The 24,504-nt window shown below is 33.2% G+C and overlaps 1 protein-coding gene across 1 annotated transcript in view; it reads left to right on the forward strand.

The window, feature by feature from the left end:
• Nucleotides 1-20,549, forward strand: part of DACH1 (dachshund family transcription factor 1) — a 414,309-nt gene extending 393,760 nt beyond the window's left edge. The window contains exon 11 of the mRNA XM_027116097.1: nucleotides 17,835-20,549. Within this exon, the coding sequence (XP_026971898.1) occupies nucleotides 17,835-17,872 (38 nt within the window). The 3' untranslated portion in view covers nucleotides 17,873-20,549. The remainder of the gene's footprint in view (nucleotides 1-17,834) is intronic.
• The last annotated feature ends 3,955 nt before the right edge of the window (nucleotides 20,550-24,504 follow it).

Raw genomic sequence — 24,504 nt, forward strand, 5'->3', positions numbered from 1 at the left:
ATTTGATTTCCATGATGAACTGGTATTTACTTGTGTTAATAATTTCAATGTGTTTATTTTTTCTTCATGGCTCATGCTGGCTAATATAGTTTTAGGTCTACCTTGTTCCAAGTTATCATAGTCTTTGGACTATTTTTATGTTTCTCCAGCAATGTTATATGAAATCTCAGAGTCTAGACTTTATCTCTAGTTTAAATGTTGGGAATAAAGAGAAATTTCACAAATGAGAAAAGATTAGATATAAGACAATAAGGATAGAAAGTACATTCCTTTTCTAAACCCACATATGGTTCTGGGTTCAAGCCAACTATTGCCCAAGTAGGACTATAAGTTTGGTATGACCATATACGTTTTCTAAGGTAACTCAAAGATACACATTTTTATATAAAATGACAGATTTTTTAAAAAATGTGGAAGCCTTAACACAATAAATGTTCATTTATGTTCTCTGATAATAGTAAAACAGAAAAAATTCTCTCAATAAAAAAACTCATAGTATATCAGATTGTCAATATGTAAACCAAATTGAAAATAACAATAAATCACAAGTAAAGAGAACAGCTCTCCAAGCTTTTTAGAGTGAATGCAGTGACTTCCCCTAACTGCTTTGAATTCAGACATACTTTTGAGATAGAATTTTGAGGCCCACCTGCCCATATCTTTTTTTCAAATGTGTACAATTCAGATTTATTCCATTTTATCAGGCACTTTAGTGGTTTGATTATTGCAAAGGATTAAAAATGTGAATTTTTTTGTTTTCTAGATTCTAATTTTACTTCTTAATTTATTAGAATGAGGGCTTCCCTGGTGGCACAGTGGTTGAGAGTCCGCCTGCCGATGCAGGGGACACGGGTTCGTGCCCCAGTCCGGGAAGATCCCACATGCCACGGAGCGGCTGGGCCCGTGAGCCATAGCTGCTGAGCCTGCGCGTCCGGAGCCTGTGCTCCGCAACGGGAGAGACCACAACAGTGAGGGGCTCGCGTACTGCAAAAAAAAAAAAAAAAAAAAAAAAAAAGTTATTAGAATGAGATGCATTTAAATAAATGCAAAAGGTCATTTAATTTAAAGGTTTGGTTAATTATATAATGTAGCTCCTTGGCTTATATTTCCCTAAGAATTCAGAACCAGTCTTGGTTAACATATCCAAGTTTCAGTAAATGAAAAGAGTGAAGTAAATGTGGTAGATACAAAGAAAAATGTTAATGGCATAGAACTCATATGCTTATGGTCTTTTAGAATAGTAAATTTCTTATAATTCTTCATAGCTTTCCCGGGTGGACCCTTATTGAGATATGTGATATATTTACACTAATTTCCCAAGGTTTATCAGCAGCAGAATCAAAATGTGACTGTAAGAAACTGTTTTTCCATATCATATTATCCCACTATCTGTAGATAGTTTATTGTAGCCTTACAATGAGTTAAAATGCAGGCAAACTTCGATTAGTGGCTTACAGCTCCTTGTTACACCTATTAATATAGCAAAGTAGGGCAAGGTGGCCCCATTGCATTGAACTGATTTTAGTGCAGGCTATACAGAAACCTCCTTACTGGCTCTCACAAAGTTACCCATGTCAATTCCAAATCCATGGTCATCAATAAACCTTGGCTCCCACCGCAACAGATGATCCATTTGAAAGAAGTAAAAGCACTAAGGAATATGAGCTATCTTGTTAACAACAGAGCAAACTTCGTTTTGGTCCAAAGATGGGAATAATATTTAACTTAGTTTCCACATTCTCTCATCTCATAATTTTACATCCACAACAAAAATCTTGACCGACTAATCCCAAAAGTTCTGATAGCATTGATCTATACAGTGAAAATGTTATGAAATTAAAATGTTATGAAAATCAATGCTTGAGTGGTTGTAAATAAACATACAAAAATTAGGTGAATATTTTTAGGAAGTTTATATACTTACATTTCAGTATAGCTAGATTTTGGGGGAGTTGTTTTGTTTTAGTGAAGTCACATAAAAATTGTGGACTAACTGCCCACTTTGATCTCAAAAGCAGTTCTTGGGTGCCTTGTTTTCAATAGCATTTCAAAATACAATTCTATTCCTTTATGAGAAAATTAGAACACAAGCATTTATTTAAATGGAACAATTCACATAGAAAAGCTGTGAATTATCACAACTCAGTTGGCTCCTTTGCATGTTATTTTTACAAAACAAAGGTAATGCAAAAAACCTTTCCAAATATTTTCTTAATGTTAAAAATTTATAGTCAACAAAGGAGTAATTTTTTATCTCATCATTCCAAATCTATGGGCTTTATATATTTTAACACTTGAAGTGGTGCTTTTACATGAAGTATTAGGGAACAAGTATGCATGCAATTTTAGCAATGTTTAATGGATAAGTGACTGTTTAGAGACTTGAAAATAATGACTTTTATTGCTTTTTACTATTGACAGCATTTATGATTTCTCAATAAAACAAGTTAGCAGTGTGACAAACATAATAAAATATTGTTTTTCACATTTTTCTGCTTACTTTTAATTTTAGCTTCTTCTTTGCTGTAGTTTTTGTCTTCTCCCTCTCTAAACACTAACTGAAGGTCTACATTTTCATATGGTTAGGCTAATAAATACAGAATATAAAGATATCTCATGAAGGAAAATTCTAGCAGTGCCAAAACCATAAATTTAAGTTGTAATGAAACCTTAAAATTTCTGTTCTCATTACTTTCAATTAAGTATTTTTCATCTGCTCTCTCTTTGAAACTCCTCCAACTTTAACAACTCATTTCAATTACTGTAAAATCTTCACTACAGTGTGGAATGGAAAAGCATAGATAAACATGCTTTTCCAACATACCTTCTAGACTGCTATCAGTGTTCTCGTCTGAGAATTATCTCATGAACATTTGGCGAGAACAAAATTTTTAAATGGTTTCCTGTGAAAAATGAGTGTCATTTAAAAAAAATTATATATCTTTTTGGATTTTCAAAGTCCACGTTTTAGTATTTTGCAGACTCCAAAAGCCCTGCATTAAAATTAAACAATGTCTTGCTTTAAAACTGATATCTTTGACTAAAAAGTTAAACTAGCACTTAACTTTAATACTAGTGTAGTTTTTGAGTTTTTTAACATATAATCTGCTGTAACTAATTCATCTTAACAAATGGTTAATACTTAAGTGCTGGGGCCAGAAAAAATGCAAAAGACATGGTATCTTTCCTAAATAATTCATACTCTCACGAGATACAGAGAAACATAAATAATTCTAATAAAATACATATTGAGTTAATTCCTATTGATAAAGCTGTGGGTGTCAAGGTGTTGTTCAGGGATGGTAAGAACTATAAGTCAAATTTTACTTATATAAAAATATGAAATATTTATACATTTAAATTTTTATATGAAACAGGAATAATTTTAACATTAAAATATGGCTATATCATGTGTCTACATTCCCTTTATTTAAAAAATAACATACTCTATAAACCTTTTAGGTAGCCAAACTTTGAAGTTTTTCCAGTGTAATTCATTTTTATATTTGTTGTTTATAAGAACTCACTAGTATACTATTGGGAACATACATGTTCCAAGGCATAAAATCAATTTAATAGATTAAATCTGAAATTTAGAAAACTTGATTTTTTTCTCAAAAGCTATAACAGATCTATTGTTCTCTCTTAATGAATAACACTTTGATCTACTGCTTCTGAAATGTAAACAAAGTACATTCAGAACACAAACAAAGCAATTGATTCCAATTACATGATTGGTGAAGATTCATTTAAGTCTACATATGTAAGTCTAAATCTCTGAGAAGCCATATTATTGATATATTTTATATAATTTTTGCAAACAAGAGAAATAAATATTATGGCTGCTTCTGAGTATGGCTTTAAACAGATTCCTAAATAATATTTATTAAAATGGAAACCTGGTTCCCCTTGTTTTACATCTGAAATAAATATACTGAATCCTAAATACAATATAAACATTGTATAGGAGGAGTTGATAAAGAGTAAGAAGTGAAGAATGTAATGTATTCACAAATGAAGTAATGAAGATCCAAATTATGGTGGTGGGCAAAAAATAAATAGGAAGGTGCATTTGAAATGCAAGGGGAATCAAACTGCAGGGATTAGAAAATAGTGGTTGGTAATTTGAAATAGATAATCTGGGAAAGAGATCCAGGCTAGAGTACAGGATGATGAGTTTGCCTTCCTGCTACTGGTTTTGATATGACAACTGGGCTTTTAGATAAGAGTTGAAGAGTATCCATCTAGGTAGACATAGAGCTGGCACTTGAATGTGAGGCAATTTCAATGTAAAGTCTAGACAAGAGACACATCTTTGGGCACCATTAAAGTCTTATGGAGAAAATATAGAATCTTTTTCCATAATGTTGATATTGCCATTCTTCTGAAAAGGCCAGAGTATCAAGCCACCCTCCCTCCACCCCAAGAAAAGATTATGATAAGTAACAAATGCAACATTGGGAAGCAAAGTATGTTCAAATGGTTATGAGTTAACAGATTTCTCTCACTTTGCACCATCCTTATTTGTGATGAATAACCTAATACATATTTTTTTAAATAGAGAAAAGATAATGTAGCTTTTTTTATGGCAGTTAGAAAGGATGGATTACTCAGCATTGAATTTTGTCCATTAAAGTGAGTGTAATAAAACTGGAACCAAAAAATTTACAGTGCTATATTATATACATAAAATTAGAATAAAGAAGGCTAAAAATACATAGTGGTATATTAGATAATTCATATTTTGACTTAGTTATTTTGCATCTTTGTTGATTCTGCAGATTTTACCTATGACAAACTGTCAGTTCAACTTTGCATTAAGAGACATGTATTTTTCATGATATTGTTTCGTATGGTCCTTTCAAGTAATCAAACTGCATTGAATAGAGTCATAAAAAAATGCAGCAATCATTTACTCTCATTGTTAGCTTTTCCCTCTAATGCACTGATATTCTTTGCAATCATTTGAACAGTATAATGCACTCTTATTTTGATGAAGGGAAAGTAAAAATTACACTTATTTTTTTAGACTTGGTAAGTAAAGAAAAAGTGCTCATATAATAGTGTTCTGAATTATCACAACAAGTTTGTGATCTGCCAAAATAGTACTAGTCTTATTTTAAGCTTTAGGAGCACCATGATTTTTCAATACATAAGGCATTTGGTAATAGAGTCATCAAGAGTCTGGTTAGAGTTACAGCATTTAGAGAATCCTCATCTGAGTACTGAACTCCTAAACAGGACCTGTTAAAGAAGCCTGATAAAGTAGTGAACTCCTCATTCAGACACCATGATGCTATCTATCAAAGACTGGATGAGAAAAGGCAAGGTTTATTATCCAAGACTTACAACTTAATATTTTTATGCTGTACAAGTAAGTTACCTTAAAAAGAGGTGGAACTGAAGTCCAACTGAAATGAATCAGGGTTATTAAGATAAAATAAGCATTCCTGGTTGAACAATTTGGTATTGTCCAAGTGCAACTGAGAAATAGCCCTAAATTAAGAGTAGTGTATAGTCCCTATGGTAGGAAAATAAAGATTTTATTATAAAGTAGTTTTGACATAATCCTAGATGAGTTCCTTAAATTCATAATGTTTCTTGAAATCTAACCTTAATTCAGTATATAATGATCTACATGGTGATAAAACTTAATTTATTCATGTCACAATTGCTAGCAATGGGAGAATAAGGCAATACTGACAGTAACCACAGCCACAAGCTACTAATTTTAATGGAAATAGTGGCCTATATTACAATGACCCAGGGAAGAATTTCAAAGTGGGCATGAAACATATATATATCAGCATTTATCTTCCTTTTAAATATATGCACATTTATTATACTTAAGATGTTTATTTGTATAATTTTTGTGTTTATTTTTTGAAATTGTATTAAAGAAATTTGGCAATCTCATGGGATTTAATATATGCTGAAAACTAATTGGAACTTAAACATAAATTGTAAGTAAGTCTAGAGTGTTCAGATGTTTCCTGAAATTCTTTGTGTATACAGAGACAGAAAATTTATAAAATGCCAAATTGTCTATTAGCATTGCATATTTTTGTGATAGCACATTTTGTCTTTTTTTTTATTACTTTCCATTTTAAAAAGCATTTAGTGTCTTACATTTATTATTGTTTGTGACTGTTTTGTTGATATTTTCCTGATCGATTTGCAAAGAATTATGTTTGTTTCCTTGGAAAACATGCAGTATAATAATATTGCTTCAAATATTGCAAGATACCAGATTTAACCAAAATTGAACTTAGCCAGTCACCACTACTGAACCAAAGATTCTGAAAAACATTACAAGGATTGTCTGATCTCTAGGTGGCTTTAATAGAGAGTCTAGAATTTTTTTTTCCTTCTCTTTCTTTTCTTTTTTGATAGCTCATTAAATTGTAACAATTCCAGCAGTATGGAGCTATAATATTTCCTAGGATAGTTACTTCTGTCACATTGGATCAAGTGATTTGATGATACAGTCATTATTCTGAAACAAGTTTAATATAAGGATTAGACTACTGAAAGTTATTGTCTTTAATTCTGAGAAGGTCACCATATATCGTGAAATAAGATCATCAATCTGTAAGGAATATCTATGTTTTATTCCTGATAGAATCAAAGTACCCTAAGGTAATACAAATAATTTCCACTTCCACAAAAATATATATATTTTTTAAAGAGCAAAACAAATCCTTTACAATTGTGAAAATAAATATTCTGTGATTTAAAATAACTTATTCCATTAGTAGCAAACCAGAGAGGTTTTTAAAATTTATTTTGATATAGTAAGACAAGAAATATTGTACTGGGAATTATGCAACTCGGTTTTGCTGTTTCTGTGAAATGCAGGCAGACTTCCAGGAGCACTCACAGGCAGCATTTGGCTTGGTGAGTTCCACAAGATGCAGAGTTGGGTTATCAATCTTTTCTGTGTTCTAAAAGAAAGCAAACTAAGATATACTAAAACACTGTAAGTCACAAGAACTGAAATATTTACCTGTGACATTGACCAGCACATCTTTCTTATAAAAGAAGGAGTATTTATTATATATTGTGGCACAACAAACTACTTTGAAACTTCATGGTTTACATCATTTATTACCTCACAGCTTCTGTATGTGAGGAATCTGGGAGTAGCTTAGCTGGGTCCTATGCTTCGGGTCTCTCTCAAGCTGCAAAAAAGTTTTGGCTGGGGCTGCAGTCATCTCTAGACTCAACTGAGTCAGGCTGTACTTCCAAGCTCAGTCATATGGCTGTTGGCATGCCTCACGTCCTCAAGGGTTTTGTACTGAGGGTCCCAGGTCCTTGCTGGCTATTAGCCAGAAGCCATCATCAGTTCCTTGTCACCTGGACCCTTCCTAGGGCAACTCAGTACATGGTAACCTACTTCATCTGATCAAGCAAGTGAAAAGATCCAGAGAAAGGGTGTCTGCCAGCAGAAAGTCACAGTTTTTTATAGTCTCATCTTGGAAGTGACTTTTCATCACTTTTGCCATATTCTCTTCATTAGAAGCAAGTCACTAGATAAAGCCCACACTTAAAGGGGAGAGGTATCTCACAAGGATGTGACTGCCAGGTAGCAGGGGGCATTGCTAACCATCTTAGAGGATTCCTACCATAGAGAGCTATGCAAAAAATAAAATTGTCAAGTTACCTGGTGAGAATGGGATCGGACCAATGAGTATTATATAATTCAAATATTTTATAAGTTCAGGAATGTACGTATAGGTAGACCAGATGTCCACATCAGTCTTTGATGGAAACCTTATCCCTGGTTCATGTTTTAATGGGTATTTGCCAAAACTTGCCTGATCAACTCTGTTTGACAAACACTCAACTGATTCTCATATTCTTTCTTTAGATATGATAATTCTGTCAACACAGTTTCTTGTCTGTTTGATAATCTGTCTCTTTAATCTGTCTCTGCACATCTCTGAACTGATCCCTTATGTATTAGTTTTAGAGTTTAGTGCACAGAGAACTATCTTATTTAAGAGTTCTTGTATAGCATGTTAGTGTTCTCACCCACATGTGGTCTAAATACTTGATTCCATTGGATGAGATGTTAAGAAAAGCTATTCCCCACAAAAGTGCCATTTCTTTAGTTAAAAACAATTCTCATATTTACTGAAAACATTTGAGAGCTTTCATTGAAGTTTGACATTTGTTAAGTTTAGCACTAGACCAGAATTTTGGTTCAGCATTGTATAAATGTTAAATCAAGCTCTAGGTATTTAGAACTTTATTCATTCACAATTACTTCTCTAAACAAATATAATTTTATTAAAATTGCTGTATTAGTCATGCTATAAAAAATAGAGAAACATAAAAATGCTAAACTTTTAAAAGAAAAGTTCTGCCAAACTTAAAAGAAAATAACTAGGCTCTGATAAGAACTGCCCTTCTAATTGCCACCTTTGGTTTGTTCTCAAGAGATAACACATACATTTTTTCTGAAAACTCAATTTATTCACTGCAGATTTTGCTTGTTTCTTGCAGTTCTAAAGGATACAGATGCTTGATTTGAAAGATCCTTGTTTCTCTTCTCTGCAGTATCTTATTTTTATCAAATAAGTCATCACTTTTTTATGCTCCATTTTTATTAAGCTTAGTAGACAATTTTTCCATCATCACTAAGGTTCAGATATACCCTCAAATGATTTCCTTCCATCCCTGTGTCTTAGTCTTTGTTCTCCCAGAAATGAATAGAAGAATGGAGAAAATAATAAGAGATTCCATTGTGCTTCTCTTTGCTGAAGTTGGGAGGTCTCACCTTCCAATCAGGACAAGGTAACCTAAGTGCAAAGTACCCCATTCTCACTTGACGGTACATTAGCCTCTCTGATGAATTCTCACGTCTTACTAATGAATACTTGATTAGAACACACACAAAAAAATACTTTAGCATAGTAGACCTAGCAGCAATATAATTTTTCTTTGTTTTAGAAATAAAACAAAACTTTAACAATGTCTGCTTTTTGTTTTTGTTTCTCATAAACTTTTAAAAGATAACCTGTGCTTCAAACAGCTAAACAGAACAATATTTCTTTATACCAACAAGTGCACATTAGCATACACAGCCCTCACTAACTAACAAGTAATACAGTTAGGTAGACTTCATAAACTTTACAATTGTAAATTTACCATTCAAACATAATGGACCAAGAGACCAGAATCCAGCTTATATGCATACCCTCAGTCCACTAAGTTTCATGAATCTGAACCTGGTTTTTCTGAAGAACTCTATTAAGAAAATCACTAAGCATCATCTTACTATCTAATACTTGAATAGGACTTCTCAAAACCTTGCTCCTAAGCAGAAAACATATTTACCATGAGAATACTTCCCATATAATCAGTGAAAAAGTGTATGTGGATAGTGGACAGCGTAAACCTTCAACTAGTTATGAATAAATACCTGATATTGGTGATGTATTAAAATTTCATTTCACTTAGGCAAACTGTTTTATTTGTTAAATTTACATTTGAAAAAGTTGTACTTATAGAAAAGTTCAAAAATATTAAAACTCTTATAAGCATTTTACGATGATTCATTTATTGTTAATGTTTTGTTCCATGTGCTTTATAATTTTCTCTATCTGCGTAGTATTTTCTGAAGTATTTGAGAGTGAGATGTATAAATCATGGTTCTTTACCTGTTATATTTACGCATACGTATTTCACAGAGTACTTATTAAAAATAAGGATGTTCTCTCATACATAAACACAGCATATTTATCAGCCCAGTAAATATTTCATTGACACAGTACTTTTATTCAAACTGACATTGAAATTCTAATTTTGTCATTTGACCCAATCATGTCCTTTATAACATTTATAACCTTCCTGAATCCAAATTAGGATCACATTATATTAAGTTGTAATTTCTCTTTAGTCTTTTTTATCTTGTGCATTTTCTTGGCCTTTTAAAAAAATTGTAAAATTGACTTTTTTGAAACAAACAGTCTTAAGAGAATGTTTCTTATTTTGCATTTGATGTTTCCTCATGATTAGATCAGGTTGTGTATTCTAAGCCAGTATACTACCCAAGTGACGTTGTGTTCTTTTCAAGGTATAATATCCAAAGGTGCATAATATCCATCCCTCATTTTGTAATGTTACTTTGATAGTTCCTTCTGTATGTATTTATTGAGCACTTGCCAGGTTCCAGGCAATGTTCAAGGTGCTAGAAATACACAAAGTCATATGGTATGTTACCTACTCTTAAAGAGATTATAGCTAGACTTTAATCAATTTCTCTAAGATAGCAAAGCTGTACAAGTATTAGCATAGTGAAAACAACTTAGGAGAGGACAAGAGTTTGGATCCTATGACAAGTGTTGTAACAACACTTAGGTCCTAGTAATACAATGTATGGAATCCAAACCCTATCTGCATGAGTATAGGCTGATCATTCACAACTAAAACATTTTGTCAGAGGGCTAATTTTTTAACATGAAGTATAGACTTGCCTGTTCCCTGTTGAATAGACAAGCAGTAGATAGTTGATGATGTTTTAAAAATCAAATTTGCTTGGTTGTAATCATGGAGATATGGTTTTAAGAACATTAAGTTCTTAAATAGATATCAGTTCATAGAACCACAGGGTCTAGATTTCTACCCCAATTGGGGAATATCCTTGAGTTACAGAATAAAAGATATTTAATACCCACTAAACCAAAATTATCTTAACCTTTAATAGTAAATTCCTCTTTGCCCACAGAGAGCATCAACATCATAGTTGAGCCTGAAGTTCAGGCAAAGGGACTCTTTAAGATACTGACAACAAGAATGTCACTTCTCAGGAGAGCTGAGATACTTTACACTGATCTAGCCATTTGGAAAATGTTTTTTTTTTTTTTTTTTTTTTGTTTTTTTTTTTGCGGTACGCGGGCCTCTCACTGTTGTGGCCTCTCCCGTTGCGGAGCACAGGCTCCGGACGCGCAGGCTCAGCGGCCATGGCTCACGGGCCCAGCCGCTCCGCAGCATATGGGATCCTCCCGGACCGGGGCACGAACCCGCGTTCCCTGCATTGGCAGGCGGACTCTCAACCACTGCGCCACCAGGGAAGCCCTGGAAAATGTATTTTGCCCAGGGCTGGAGTTGGCGAAATAACTCCAAGCTGGCTAAGATTAACCATAGCCATCTGCATATCTTCAAATGCCTTCTCTCCACGTTCTTCAGCTCAGCTTTCATTACTGGTTTGTCTGTTTAGTTTCCCATTTTAAAAGAATGTGTGATTAGATCAGGCTGCCCAGTGATGATTCCTTCTAGCTTCCCAAGAACTAAAGTCTAGTTCCACCTGTTCCAATTTGTCAAATTGTCAAAGTTCAGGTCTCTCCCCTATTAGTGTGCTTACCTAGAGTCTAATACAAAGTTTCTTCTCATGTAAAGGACAGGGATTCACTTTCATTATTTTTGTCTAAAAATGTGGTTATCTTTTAACCTATATATCATAACTTTAGATAATCCTCTGTTCTCAGACATGTTTTAAACTAGACTATGTTCTCTCATGTACTTTCTTCTCTGAAGAAAACTGAAAAATATTTAAAAGCAGTTCTCAATTATAAAACTATTTTTGTTTGCAATATTAGCTGCAGTCAAGAGCTTTACTTCATACTAGCCTTGTAATAAACATATTATCTACTCTGATTTCAAATGAGCTGGGCCATGTTGGTCTACTGAGTAATCCATTATCTACTGCTGGTACTAGTATGTTTGGCTTGTATAGACAGAATAACTTGGTGTGCCTTCTTACACATAGTCCGTGCCCTCTCTAGAATGGCACTGGGTGCTTATAGAGAAAGCATTCAAAAGGGATCTGGGATTCAGTCCTCTCTCACTTTGACCCAGCTCTGTGGGCCTCAGGTTCTGCAGCTATCACCCTGAAATACCTAAAATTCAAAATCTTTTGCAACTTTTTCAGTTTTTACTTTTTCATTATATTTGAACACAACCTTGACTATAACTTCTGGAAATCACTGATACTGTTATTATCTGCATTTCATGAGAAGAAATGATATTTACCCAGTGTTCTCTTGTAAAAGAGCTTGTGCTGAACATCAATCTCTCTTAAAATATTTCTCATGTTAAATGTAGACTTTGTGTCTCTGCTTCTTTGCCTCAGCAGTAGCAGAATGTTCTTACTCTAAATATAAAATTATAAAAAAAGCAAGAAACAATATTTTCTTTAATTAGCTTCTTCCTTTAGGGGTTTTAGAAGAAGGGTTATGACTTGACAAAGATCCTTCCCATCTGTTCCTGTTTGTTTGTTTTTATTTTGACTTCCTTTCGTTGTCTTATCAAATATCACATGAATCATTAACATTTGTTTTCATCACTTGTTTTGGTTTCCCTTACTTTTTATGATTAAGACATTCTGTTGAGAGCAGCTCAGGGTTACTATATTTCATATTGACCTAATATTATTTATGTAAATATTAAACTTTCTAGATGTATGATCTTATATGTTTGCCCTCTGTTATGTTCGTATTTTCCTCAGCTCTGGAGGGGTGAGATAAGGGCACATGCAACTGTTTTGTGAAAGCAGCAAACTTCATTAGATTACAGGTGTCTGGATATACGTTTTGAACAAATAGATGCCATTTTTAATAAAACTACTTTCTAACAGGAAATGTAATTTATTACGCCCTTTGTGCTAAAGGCAAGTAAAAGATCCTTGTGGATGTTTTTGCAAGGGAGTTCTATTCAAAACTGGAATATATACCTATTTGCCTACTGAGTAATACTTTTCAGTAACATACTCCCTTGTTAATGATTCCACTTAGTTTTCATACAATGAAAGCATTGGATTTCTGGTGTCAAGTAATTTGAAATGATTCCAATTTGTATGCCATCTTCTAATATAAAATCTCATCATATATTGTGATTGTTATTGAACAAACATCATTAGTTTTTTAAAGTAAATGATAAAGCTATTCAATACTTTAGTTTTATATATGGAATAAAAGCTAAATTATATATCTGTCTATATGCATTAGATGTTACAAATAACTACACATAAGAGTAGCTGCAAAAACATTAAATCAGTGTATACGTATAACTGAATCACTTTGCTGTACACCTGAAACTAACACAACATTGTAAATCAACTATATTCTAATATAAAATAAAAATTAAATTTAAAACAGAACAAACTTAATTCATGAACACAAAACAGAACTGGAAATTTTGTGACATTCTCCATTTCTCCCTCCTCATCCACAGCTAACAAATAACTGATAGAATCTTTATATTTAATGGTCTGAGCTGAAGATTTCAACTTTAATGTTAAAACCTGAGATTCATTTTTATCGAGAGTTTAAAATTTTTTCTTTAACTCATCTGTAGATCCAAATCTGCATAATAACAGTAAGCAGCATACAAAAATTCACACCTGCAATAAACTATTCAGTGACCTAGATACTTTCTTATACACCAAATTAGAGCTGTAAACATCAAATCACAATGAACTCTGGAACTATTAGGAATTTGTAATCTAAATAGCTTCACTCAGTGCCTACTCCCACATGCTTTTAATTAGAAGAGACTTTTTAATTAAGTACTCCCATGCACAAAGTGTCACTTGATGATTTTTTTCATATCAACCTCCCTTACGAAAGCAAATAATCATTGTGTCAACGGAAGATATTTTCTCTGAAACCAAACTATAAGAATTTTAGTTCTGATTTCAAGTTGTTCAGTTGAGGCTCTGCATACTAAAAGAAAACCTCTGTTTTCTGAGAAAATGGTGAGGGACAGATTCACAAAGCAAGGAGGCTGATGGTACCAAGGTATCCAAGAGTCAGTCCCTTACCTCTGCAAATCAGAGACAGGGTATTTCCTCCAGTGATCTTGCAATTGCTTATTAGAGGAAGTGACAGAATAGATTTGGGTTCACACAAATATCTAATCACTGCACTTCCATTCACTAGCTCTTTGAAAATGTGCCAGATAACTTAACATTTTTGAGCCTTAATATCCTATTTGTAAAAGGCACTAAGAATACCTATTTTTTTGAGTTGTTGAGAAGTTTAGATTTAAAATCTATAAAGTGCCCTGAACACAATAGGTGCTCAGAAAATATTAGCTATACTGTTGGTAATCATTATTGCCTTTATTGCCAGTTTACTTGATCTTAAAAAAGTTCTCATCCGTTTGAGATATCAAGGAATGATTGTTTCATAAACACTGCTCAGCATCAGGAAAACATATTTTTCTGTGGCCAACAAATGCAGAAATAAAGACAATATAGGAAATGGTGAGTAGGTGTGAGATTATCTAGTTAGAAGGGAAATATAATGCACAAAGGGCAGCCATTAAAACAAAACATGAATAAGCCTTTGAGTTTCCAGATGCAAACAACACACCTCTGAATAATGAAGTCTTAGCCATGAAAATACTCAGGGATTCCAATAATCTCCATCCTGCGCTTGTTTTTACAGGGCCTTCTCTAGGGCTCCATCACGTTGCCTGCTGTTTGAAGAGTTGGGGAAGGAAAGATTATTGGCACCATTATTACATAACGTAAAAAAACATGGCACAGTTTGAATTATGGGCCCATGTATTCTTCCTAGCACCCTTGCCATTCAGCTTGCTGTCCGGTGGTTTGTTATCAGAAGCCTGAGATAAACCTACAGTCCCATAACTCAGAAGCCTGCTGGTAGCTTTCTGGGTACATCCATATGTGGTTATTTGCTGCGGGTTGGCGGGCCAATATAACTTCTCTGGACCAACATAAAATTACTTTAAACCTTTTTTTTCTTACAGACTTTGAATTATCCATAAGTATGTTTTAATAAAGATGACAAAATTATATGGTAGAATTGCCTTGAAAGTTAGGCTCCATAGACAAAGGGAGAGGGAGTTACTCTCTAGGGTCTGTCTATGCCTGGTATGTTTCTGTTTCCAGGTAATTCTAAGGCAGATAATCTCTGATGTGTAAGTATTATTTAATCATGGAAATGCCTTAACTATAGCAGTTTGGATCTATTTTATAGCTGGCATCTTTAATGCTTGATGCTTTTGTCCATCTGTTAGGAACATTAGTCAAAAATTTAAAGAGACATTTATTAAAAGTAGATTATTATAGTAGATCAAGTACTGAGCACATAAATACAATGTATATAATTTTTATAAACATTTTTTGTATATGATCTAAAGGATCTTATAAAATAATTATTCATGCTATAATTTTAATTACTATATTTTTATTTTAAAATTTAGTTTCAGACAGACTTTAAAATTTCTAACATGCTAAAGGGAATTATTTTTAATACATAAGCATAAGTAATTGATTTCTCTGAAAGTTTAACATTTGAGACTGCATTAAAACTTTTAAGGCAAGTATCATGCTGAAGCACTCTCCTTCTGATACTGATGGGAAAAGAAATATGGCTGCTGCTTTTGTGGGTCTCACCATGTAAGAAGCTTCCCATACGTAACTTCAAAGTGAGACAAAGTGCTATGGAGTTAATTCTTAGGGTGCTTGTGTTGGAGAGTAAATAGGAGACTCTATATAGAGAAGTTTAATAGATGGGAGCAACAATGTAAGTGGGGAAGGAAGAGGTACTTATCTTGAGGCATTTAGAAGGAATAACAGGCCTGAATACTCCAAAGCAGTGCAGAGCTTGGTGTGCCATATGTAGAATGGCACACCATTCTATGAAAAGGAGAGCCAGGGTCACTGACTGAGGGAAAGGGGTAACATATAAGGTTAGAGAAGAAAGTCAGTAGCAAATTACATAGCACTTGGGTGAAGAATTTGGCTAGTGGACCTTTTAAAACAATGATTCATACTTAATGAATAATTTCTATATATCCATTCTTTGCTACTACATTCCTTCTACTTAATACGCTATAGACATCACAGAAGATTAGAAAACAATTTTTCAAAACTTTAATTTTTTTCTTTAACAACCTTTTTTTTTTTTTTGGCCGTGCCCTGTGGCTTGTGGAATCTTAGTTCTGTGACCAGGGATCGAACCTGGGCCCCCAGCAGTGGAAGCGAGGAGTTCTAACCACTGGACCACCAGCAAATCCCATAATTTTTTTTTCATTAATGTACCAAGATTCTTTAAAACTCCATAGAATGAAATGTTAATCTTGAGAAAATAATTTCTTTTCCACAAGTATTTTGAAGGACTTCACTGAATAAAATTTAAATTTAGGGGAAATTGAGAATGTTTCTCTCCGCCCGTCTAATCCTAGGAAACGTTGTCTATTTAAAAAAAAAAAATAAGAATGAGAATGATATCCTCAACTTAAGTGAATACATGATAGAAATATTGAGATAATTGGAAGGAGAGAGAAGTAGGGATAAATTAAATAAGGACTAAAAATTAGAAAATTTTGGTTAAAAGCATCAGTGTTCTACCTCTTTGGTTATTTCTATGACTAAATTTTAAAACAATTTAGTTGCTTTTCTTAATAAAACATTAAGATCAAAATTATCTTTTAATAGGTCCAGTTTTTAGCCACATGATACTAAGAATGTGAAAGAAAAGTTTCAGTTTATTTTTATAATATTAGTTTATTAGGTTTATTTATCTACTTTGTATAAATCACATGAAAGCTATATCTGATTTATTCATTCATTCGTTCATTCAAACACATTTTATTGAACATATACTGGGTGCTTAGACTGTATTAATAAGCCAAACAGCATTCCATAACATCCTGGAAGTAATAGTCCAACTGTACAAACGACGCTAAGCTAAAACATGTTGTAGGAATATAAAACTTAGGCACACCAATATTTCTGTGAAGTAGAAAAATAGTTTAACATTGGTTTTAAGCTCCTTACTAATTACTGTATCTACCACAGATTATGTATAAGCACTCAATTAGCTTATCGTTGAAGGTGAAATCTGCAAATATTTAGACTCTCTATTTCCTAAATTTACTGTAGGCTATTTCTATTTCCTTATGCTTTAATTCTTGAAGCTATCAGACATTTTGCAAACATTTACATTACAATATACATTTAAAAAAATTTTGGAAAACTTTACTTTTCTGATTACCTTCTACTGTAGATATTAAAACGTGAAATTTAAACAGATTTTGTACAAATATTTCCAAGGTTTAGACCACACCACAAAGTGGACAGTTGGGAGAGTGTTACATTTGGGAAACAGGCTTATGTTTTGTTTTGTTTGTCCTCTGGATTTTTAATTCCTTATTTTTGCTTCATTCAAGTGGGTTTATTGAAGATTTGATTTACTTTTCTTTTTCACATAGCTGTGTGTTTCTCAATAGGTAAAAGCTGAGTAATATATTAATATTTAATTGTTCATTTAATCTCACTTCAAGGTGGAAAGGCTATAGTTCATTGATATTGATGAAATAACCCAAGTAGCTTTCACATAAATAGCAACAAATGTGCACAACTGTTACATTACACGGTATATTTAACAACACCTCTAAGAAGTAAGATGGGAGCTCAGTCTTTCCTGATGGAGATATATCTGAGTGCATTCAAAGAAAATTTGGTTCTGCAAGCTTGGAGGAAGTAATTGTCATTCAACAGAAATCAACTAGCTTTGCATATCAGTAAAACACATACACACACTCTTATCTATTTTCTGAGTGCTCTGTACTGATATCAAATATATATTTATGAGAACTAGAAACGTTGTATTCTTTTCAGTCACTTCAATTCAATGTAACTATGAAATTAACTTTGAGAATATGTGAAAAATGTTACTTCCTACATAAGTGAAGATAGAATAAAACCCACAAATTTTATATCAGGCTATGTAGTTTTTATATTCACATTTGTCCCCCAGATGTCATATAAGTAATTATTTTTTGTTGTTCATTTTTAGATGGAAGACTGTATTTGAAAACTACTGTCATGTACTGAATCTTTCCTGTTGAAGAAGTCCATGTTATAGTAAAGAACTTTGCAGTCAGACATTCGTCATTGGAAAGTTTGGGAAAAAAATAAAGTCCTTTTAAGGGAACTTCCTCAATTTTGTGTATTAATGTTCTTTAAAAGTTTAAGTATTCTACAAAAAAAAAAAGTTTCCTTCATTGATTTTCACCTGTGGTTCATACCAGAGACCTGAGAATGTTTGTAAATGTACAAGTATCAAACTTCTTACAGTTAATAATTGCAACTTTGCTGCTGGACACTTGTATATGGAGTCAAAGGCAGGTCTCAATAAGACCTAGCTTTGTTTTTTTAATGGAATGAACCATTTTCCTCTTCTGAAAATTCTGTATCTGAGCACATCAAGAGACGCTTGTAGCACTGGTCACCCAGACTTACAGAATTATGTCCTCCAGAAACCAGCAAGAACACTTGGAAATGAACTTGTAGGGGACAGAGAGGATTCTTAAAAAGTCAATAAATCAAAGAGTAATATTCTGTTACATTCTATTTTAAACTCTCTAATTGTGGGTTTTCTCCTGAAGATTTTTGTTCATGTACTTTCCAAAAGACCAACAAATGGATATTGACAACAACCCCGTGAAATAACATTTTGCATACCTGAAAAGAAGCATTGGAGATAAGCCAAAAAGTTTCACCGAAGGTCTTTTTTCCTTAAAAATATATAAACGTAACATGTTTTCATTCCAAACTGGTAGTGGTATATAGAATTTAAAATGATCATTATGCTTCTTCTTCAAGCTGTTGGTCACATGTACAGTATATAAACATAAAACATACAAGGAAGGTATTATGTATGCAGTAGTATACTAGAGTTTAGGAAAATGAAAATTTTAGAAAATACGTTTTGTCACCCTGTTGGTCAGAAAGACACCTTTCTGGTTTTAACGCATGCAGGCATGTAAATATTTGTCTGGAGTCACAGTATTAATGAATGAGATCTTAAGCATCTGGTGACATCAGAACTCTGTGTCAGCCACTTTTATTTGTATATTGAACCCTAGTTAGTGCCCCAAACTGCACTATTGAGAATGGACTGTGGCTGAACAGTAAATCAAAACACCAGAAATATTTTTATATGTTAATGTCATATTATGTTAATGTTGCTGAAAGACAAAACCTAACAAACCCTTGATCCTTGATGTATCAGTCCAATACCATGTAGCGCTGAGTGATAAAGTTAAAATGTGTTGTGCTTCCCACCCTGGTCAGAGGGAAGGGTGCCTACGTGTTATTTTCACTGTCTTTTTGAAAGTTACAGTATGTGTTTTCACTTTTGTGCAGATAACTGGAAGTCAAGCTACGAACAGTGCTTATTACATGCTGAAGTTACCTTCTCTTTGTTTTTACATATTTGGAGTTACACCTTTAAAGACTGATACGTGAATCAGTATAGTTGCTGGACATTTTATGATTTTGCTGTCATCTTACAATTTTATGATCATAACATTATTTATTACCATAAATAGCAAAATCTTAAATGACCAAGAAAACTAGCTTAAAAATGTTTAAAGATAGTTCTCATTGGGTATTAATGATTTGAAAAGAAATTAACATTATAGATACACTGGCACTAAGCTTCTATAGTTTTTTAGGTCTTCCTTGCAATACTGGAACATATTTCTTTTGTGTAGCTCGCTATTAACCAGCTAAGACCATTTTTAATGCAATAAAAAGGTTATATATACAGTTCCTATTTTTAGCTTGCTTAAAAGGGAGCAATATTTTTATTTAAAACACTGTTAGTAAATGCTTTGTAGAAACTTGGTTTTCTAAGCATAGTTCTTCCATAACCTTCTTTTGTTATTTGAGCACAAGAGATTCTATTCCTTGTTGTATGTATCTCTTGTTTTTCCCTGTATGCAGTCTTTAAAGGATTACAACACTTAAAACAGAGGAACTTGTGGCAAGCTTTTGAATCATACATTTTTTGAAAGTTTTTTTAAAAGCCTACAACTTCCATAAGTAGTAAAATCAGCCATTGCTCCGCTTCTTGCATAGAGTCACCTGTTAAGTAGGTTAAATAGTTTTAAAATACATACTTTCCAGACCTTTGAGAATGTTTTAGTGTTTGGTTTGCTATAAAAGGAAATTTTAGCAAGGATTAAAGAAAAAAGCTATCAGCTATATGCTATGAGAGAATCTTACTAACATGTTGTAAATATTGCAAGTCATGAAATGTTATTTTAAGTCTGTAACTTAAGTTTTTTTCCCCTTTATTAGTTATACAGGTTGGTTTAAAATTTGTTTTTTGGTTTAAACAAGTAAAATTGTGCCCATTTTATGGTTTCCATGCTTTTGTAATCCTAAAATTATTAATGTCTGGTTGTTCTATATTATAACCACATTTGCGCTCTATGCAAGCCCTTGGAACAGAACATACTCATCTTCATGTAGGACCTATGAAAATTGTCTATTTTTATCTATATATTTAAAGTTTTCTAAAAATGATAAAAGGTTATTACGAATTTTGTTGTACAAAATCTGTACAAAAATCTGTTTTTACATCATAATGCAAGAATTGGAAATTTTTCTATGGTAGCCTAGTTCTTGAGCCTGGTTTCAATGTGAGAACCACGTTTACTGTTATTGTATTTAATTTTCTTTTTCTTTTCAACAATCTCCTAATAAAACTGTCTGAAATCTCCCTGTGACTTTATTTACAGTTCTTCTTTATTAAATTTTGTGAAATGCATAGCATTGAAGGAATATTCACTTTCTAATGGGAGGCATCTCAAAACAACATAAGTCAGCTCTTTACAATATGAAGGGAACAATGCTCAATGATTTTATTTAACATGCAACTGCTTCTATCTCTAGTATGAATCACTGTGGTGAAAAACATCATAAAAGTACACTCTGTAGTTATTGTTTAACAAGCAGATTTTCCATATTTTGTTTCTTGCCAGCTAAGCAAACTGCCCACATATACATGATTTATTTATGTACATTTCTCAGTTTATGAAGCTGTTATTTGTACCTTTTTCCTTTATATTCTTATATTCCCATGATTCTTATTTCACAAAGCTTTGTGCTGAATAATGTAAAGTAGACATGTTGATGGAACAAAATATATTATTCCCATATCTATAAGAGTGTAGATTTGTAACTCTAACTCAGTGTTTTGCTTTCAGTCTCTATCATTGGAAAAAAATGCCTTTAGAAACTTTGCAATTCCTATAGCCTTTAATAATATATAAACGTTTTTATCAATCCACAATGCAGCACTCAAAGAAATACTGGGTTACTATCTCTGTGAATACTCTAAACATTCCCAAAAGAATGGAAAATGAATTTTTTTCTGTCTAAAGAGATTATTTCAATGAATTAACAAATTATGATTTATCCCTAATAAAACCTCAAATGTTTATATGACCATTACAAACACATTTTTGTCTTCTGTCCTCATATGTTTTTGTCAGTTAAGACTTGTACTAGAACATCATACAGCCTCTGGATGTTAGTGGCATTTGGTGATGATTTAAGGTTTCTCCCCATGTGTTTTTATTGGCATTAGCAAATTTACAATATGACAAAAGTTATTTATTACTAGAGAAGAGTAAATTATAAATAAAAGTTACATGGATTGCATTTTGACATATGAGAAGTAGGGATGTTAATAGAATTAAAATATTATTGTAAATGACATTGTAAATATATCACTTTTCCTCATGTGTAGGCTTGGTGCTAACATTTATCTTTCATATGTACAACTGGTATATAAAAGCTGAACCAAACCTCATTTATTCCTTTAAACAGATTCATTAATAAAGCCTCTGTTCTGCACAAAGCACTGTGCTAAATGTTGTAATGAATGAAAACATAGCTGTTTTCCCAGAGGAGCATTTTGTTGGAATAGGAAGTCTTACTTTCAGCAAGAGAAGATTCAGTCAGCATCTTCTAGGCTGTCATGGATATAGAGCTAGTATTAAGAGGGCATGGGCTTAGACGCCTTCCTACTAAGTGGTAACAATCTGGTGACCCATTTTGTACCTTCATCTTCTAGCGACTAATATAAGACAGTTTGGGGGTCAGACAATTCTGTAGAGCTTGAGAAAGGGGATGAATACATTTTCTTTTCATGTTATTTTTCATGTATTTCAGTCACATCACTCTTCTTACCAAGGCTCACAAACTTTGTTTTAAATAAGTAGTCTGTTTGCAAAAATCATCAACAAACAGTAAATTCCTAATATTCAGATTATTGAGTATAGAGGTACAATATTCAATTCTTATCATCCAGCATCTATGTGGCTAGGGCAAGTAATGGCCTAAAATGATTCAAACACAGAGCATAAATTCCTAAATGCCAAATGAGTGTGTTAGGTAATGAGTGACATTTGTAGTGGCAGCATCATTTACATTTATAGGTTAATGAGCTAGAGATTTTGGCTTGAAATATTGCATCTGTTAGGACTCCTTTGGTTGGCTGTAACAAAACGAATTCCTGCAAGTCTAAAGAGCAAAAGGAATTGGTTAGGACAACAGAGGGGTGCACATGGGACCTCAAGCCAGGATTGCAACCAACCCCCAGGGACCAGGGCTCCTCTTCAACTTCCATCTTTCTGCTCCTCTCAGTGACTCTGCTTCTTTCTCCTCTCATTGCTGACATATGTTCCTCTTGATTCCTCTATTATTCAGGAGCATACGACCACACCCACCGAAGTGAACCAATCATTTTTTCTCTCTTGTCTTAAGTCAGAATCCCTGAGTTCTAATTGTCTGGAGTCAGAGCACATGGCAGTAAGGTAGCTTGGCACTACAAATAGATGAATCTGAGGAATTTTAGAAACTACTGTGTCCAATTAAATTTGAATCTCTGGGGATTGGGGCTGTGGCATCGGGATATTTAAGTTCCTAGGGTGATTCTAATGAGCAGCTGAAGTTGAGGACCACTGTCTGGGAGGATGGCAAGTATTACATAGAAAATGACTAGTGGGTCTTCTGTTGTGGGGTAAGGGGGGTAGTTGGAGTGAGTGGGGGCCATTGTGAGCTATGCAGACACTATAAAGGACAACTAATAGTTCTTTAAAATCATAAAAATTACATAAAATCTATACAATAATTCATATATTTTAAAAAAGTAATTCTAGCATTGTGAATCTAATTCTGAATTGAATATGAATCTACAAACCTCCCAATCACGTTTAATAGAAGTCACATTATTTTTTCTAGATAAAATTATTGATTAATATGACCTTAGAACTAACTACACGGGGAGGTAAAAATTCTATTTCAATCATTACTGAAGCTTATTCCCTCTGAATGACCTCAGTCCAAACATTTTTCACAGTCCATACCATTTGGGGAGAACCCCTCGAGTTTTCATGCCTAGAATCTAGTTTTTGAGAAGCTGTCCTAAGCCCTTCCCTTTGGAGAGACTCCAGGTTTGTGGGAGAAAAAATTGACACAGTGTGGTGTAATTCTCAATGTGGAGGAGAGGAATATTTAAGACAATTAATTTGTAATTGGGAAATTACATGTGAAAGGAGGCAATGTTTCTATGCTTTATTTGAACTGGTAAAATGTCAATCAACACAAGTAGACTTGTGATAAGTTTTGCATACAGAACGTAATACCTGGAGCGATCATTGAAAGTGCTGTTATCAATATATATGCTCTACAAGAATACAGGTAAATCAAAATGGAATTCAACACTAGCAAGATTAGTGCCCAGATAAAAAGTAAATATTTTAGGGTAATTCATCAAGAACTTTAAGATAACTTTGCTAGTAGTTTCCACCTCTCTTAGGCACTTTGGCTGCTCTTTCAACAATGCTAATTGTGTGCCAAACTTTGTCTACTACTACAGATTAAGATAAGTTGGTTGATACATCTCTAGCACAATGCATCTCTATTTTCTACTTATTGGGTGTACTCACATCCAATAATATATTTCAAACTGATTTTTTTTTAATGTAGAAACTGAAATGGTAACTATTAAGTTGTTAACATTTGTTTTTAATTTTTTAATTTAATTTTTATTTTATATTGGAATATAGTTGGTTTACAATGTTGTGTTAGTTTCAGGTATACAGCAAAGTGATTCAGTTATACATATACATATATCCATTCTTTTTCAGATCCTTTTTCCATTTAGGTTATTACAGAACATTGAGTAGAGTTCCCTGTGCTATACAGTAGGTCCTTGTTGATTATCTATTTTATATATACAGTAGTGTGTATATGTTAATCCCAAGCTCCTAATTTATCCCTCCCCTACCAACATTTGTATTTTAGAAATCCCATTGTTAACTTCTACCTATACCTCGAGTGTGGGGAGCTGATGTTGATACCAGTCAGTTCTTTTTTACTAACTCATTTTTTTAGATTTACAAAGGAAAAGAGTCTCCCATTGAGATGGATCTTTTTTTTAAGTCCATCTGGTTGTTACGTGCCTCGGTTCATTTATGATGAATGTCTTTTGGCTCCTTCCATTAATAAATTTTGATGTTTCTTAGTATATGCTTTACATGCTTTGCTTTCACTTTTCCCGCAGATAGCTACTATGAGATAATAGGTACACAACAGGGTCTATGAAAATGGGAAAGTTCTTGGAAAATGAAGTTCCCAGCAATGTCAACAGAACTGGTCAAGAATGG

The sequence above is a fragment of the Aethalodelphis obliquidens genome, unplaced genomic scaffold, assembly GCF_003676395.1.
Source record: "Aethalodelphis obliquidens isolate GAN/ISIS:26980383/991018 unplaced genomic scaffold, ASM367639v1 scaffold15, whole genome shotgun sequence".
In the NCBI taxonomy this organism is placed as follows: domain Eukaryota; kingdom Metazoa; phylum Chordata; class Mammalia; order Artiodactyla; family Delphinidae; genus Aethalodelphis; species Aethalodelphis obliquidens.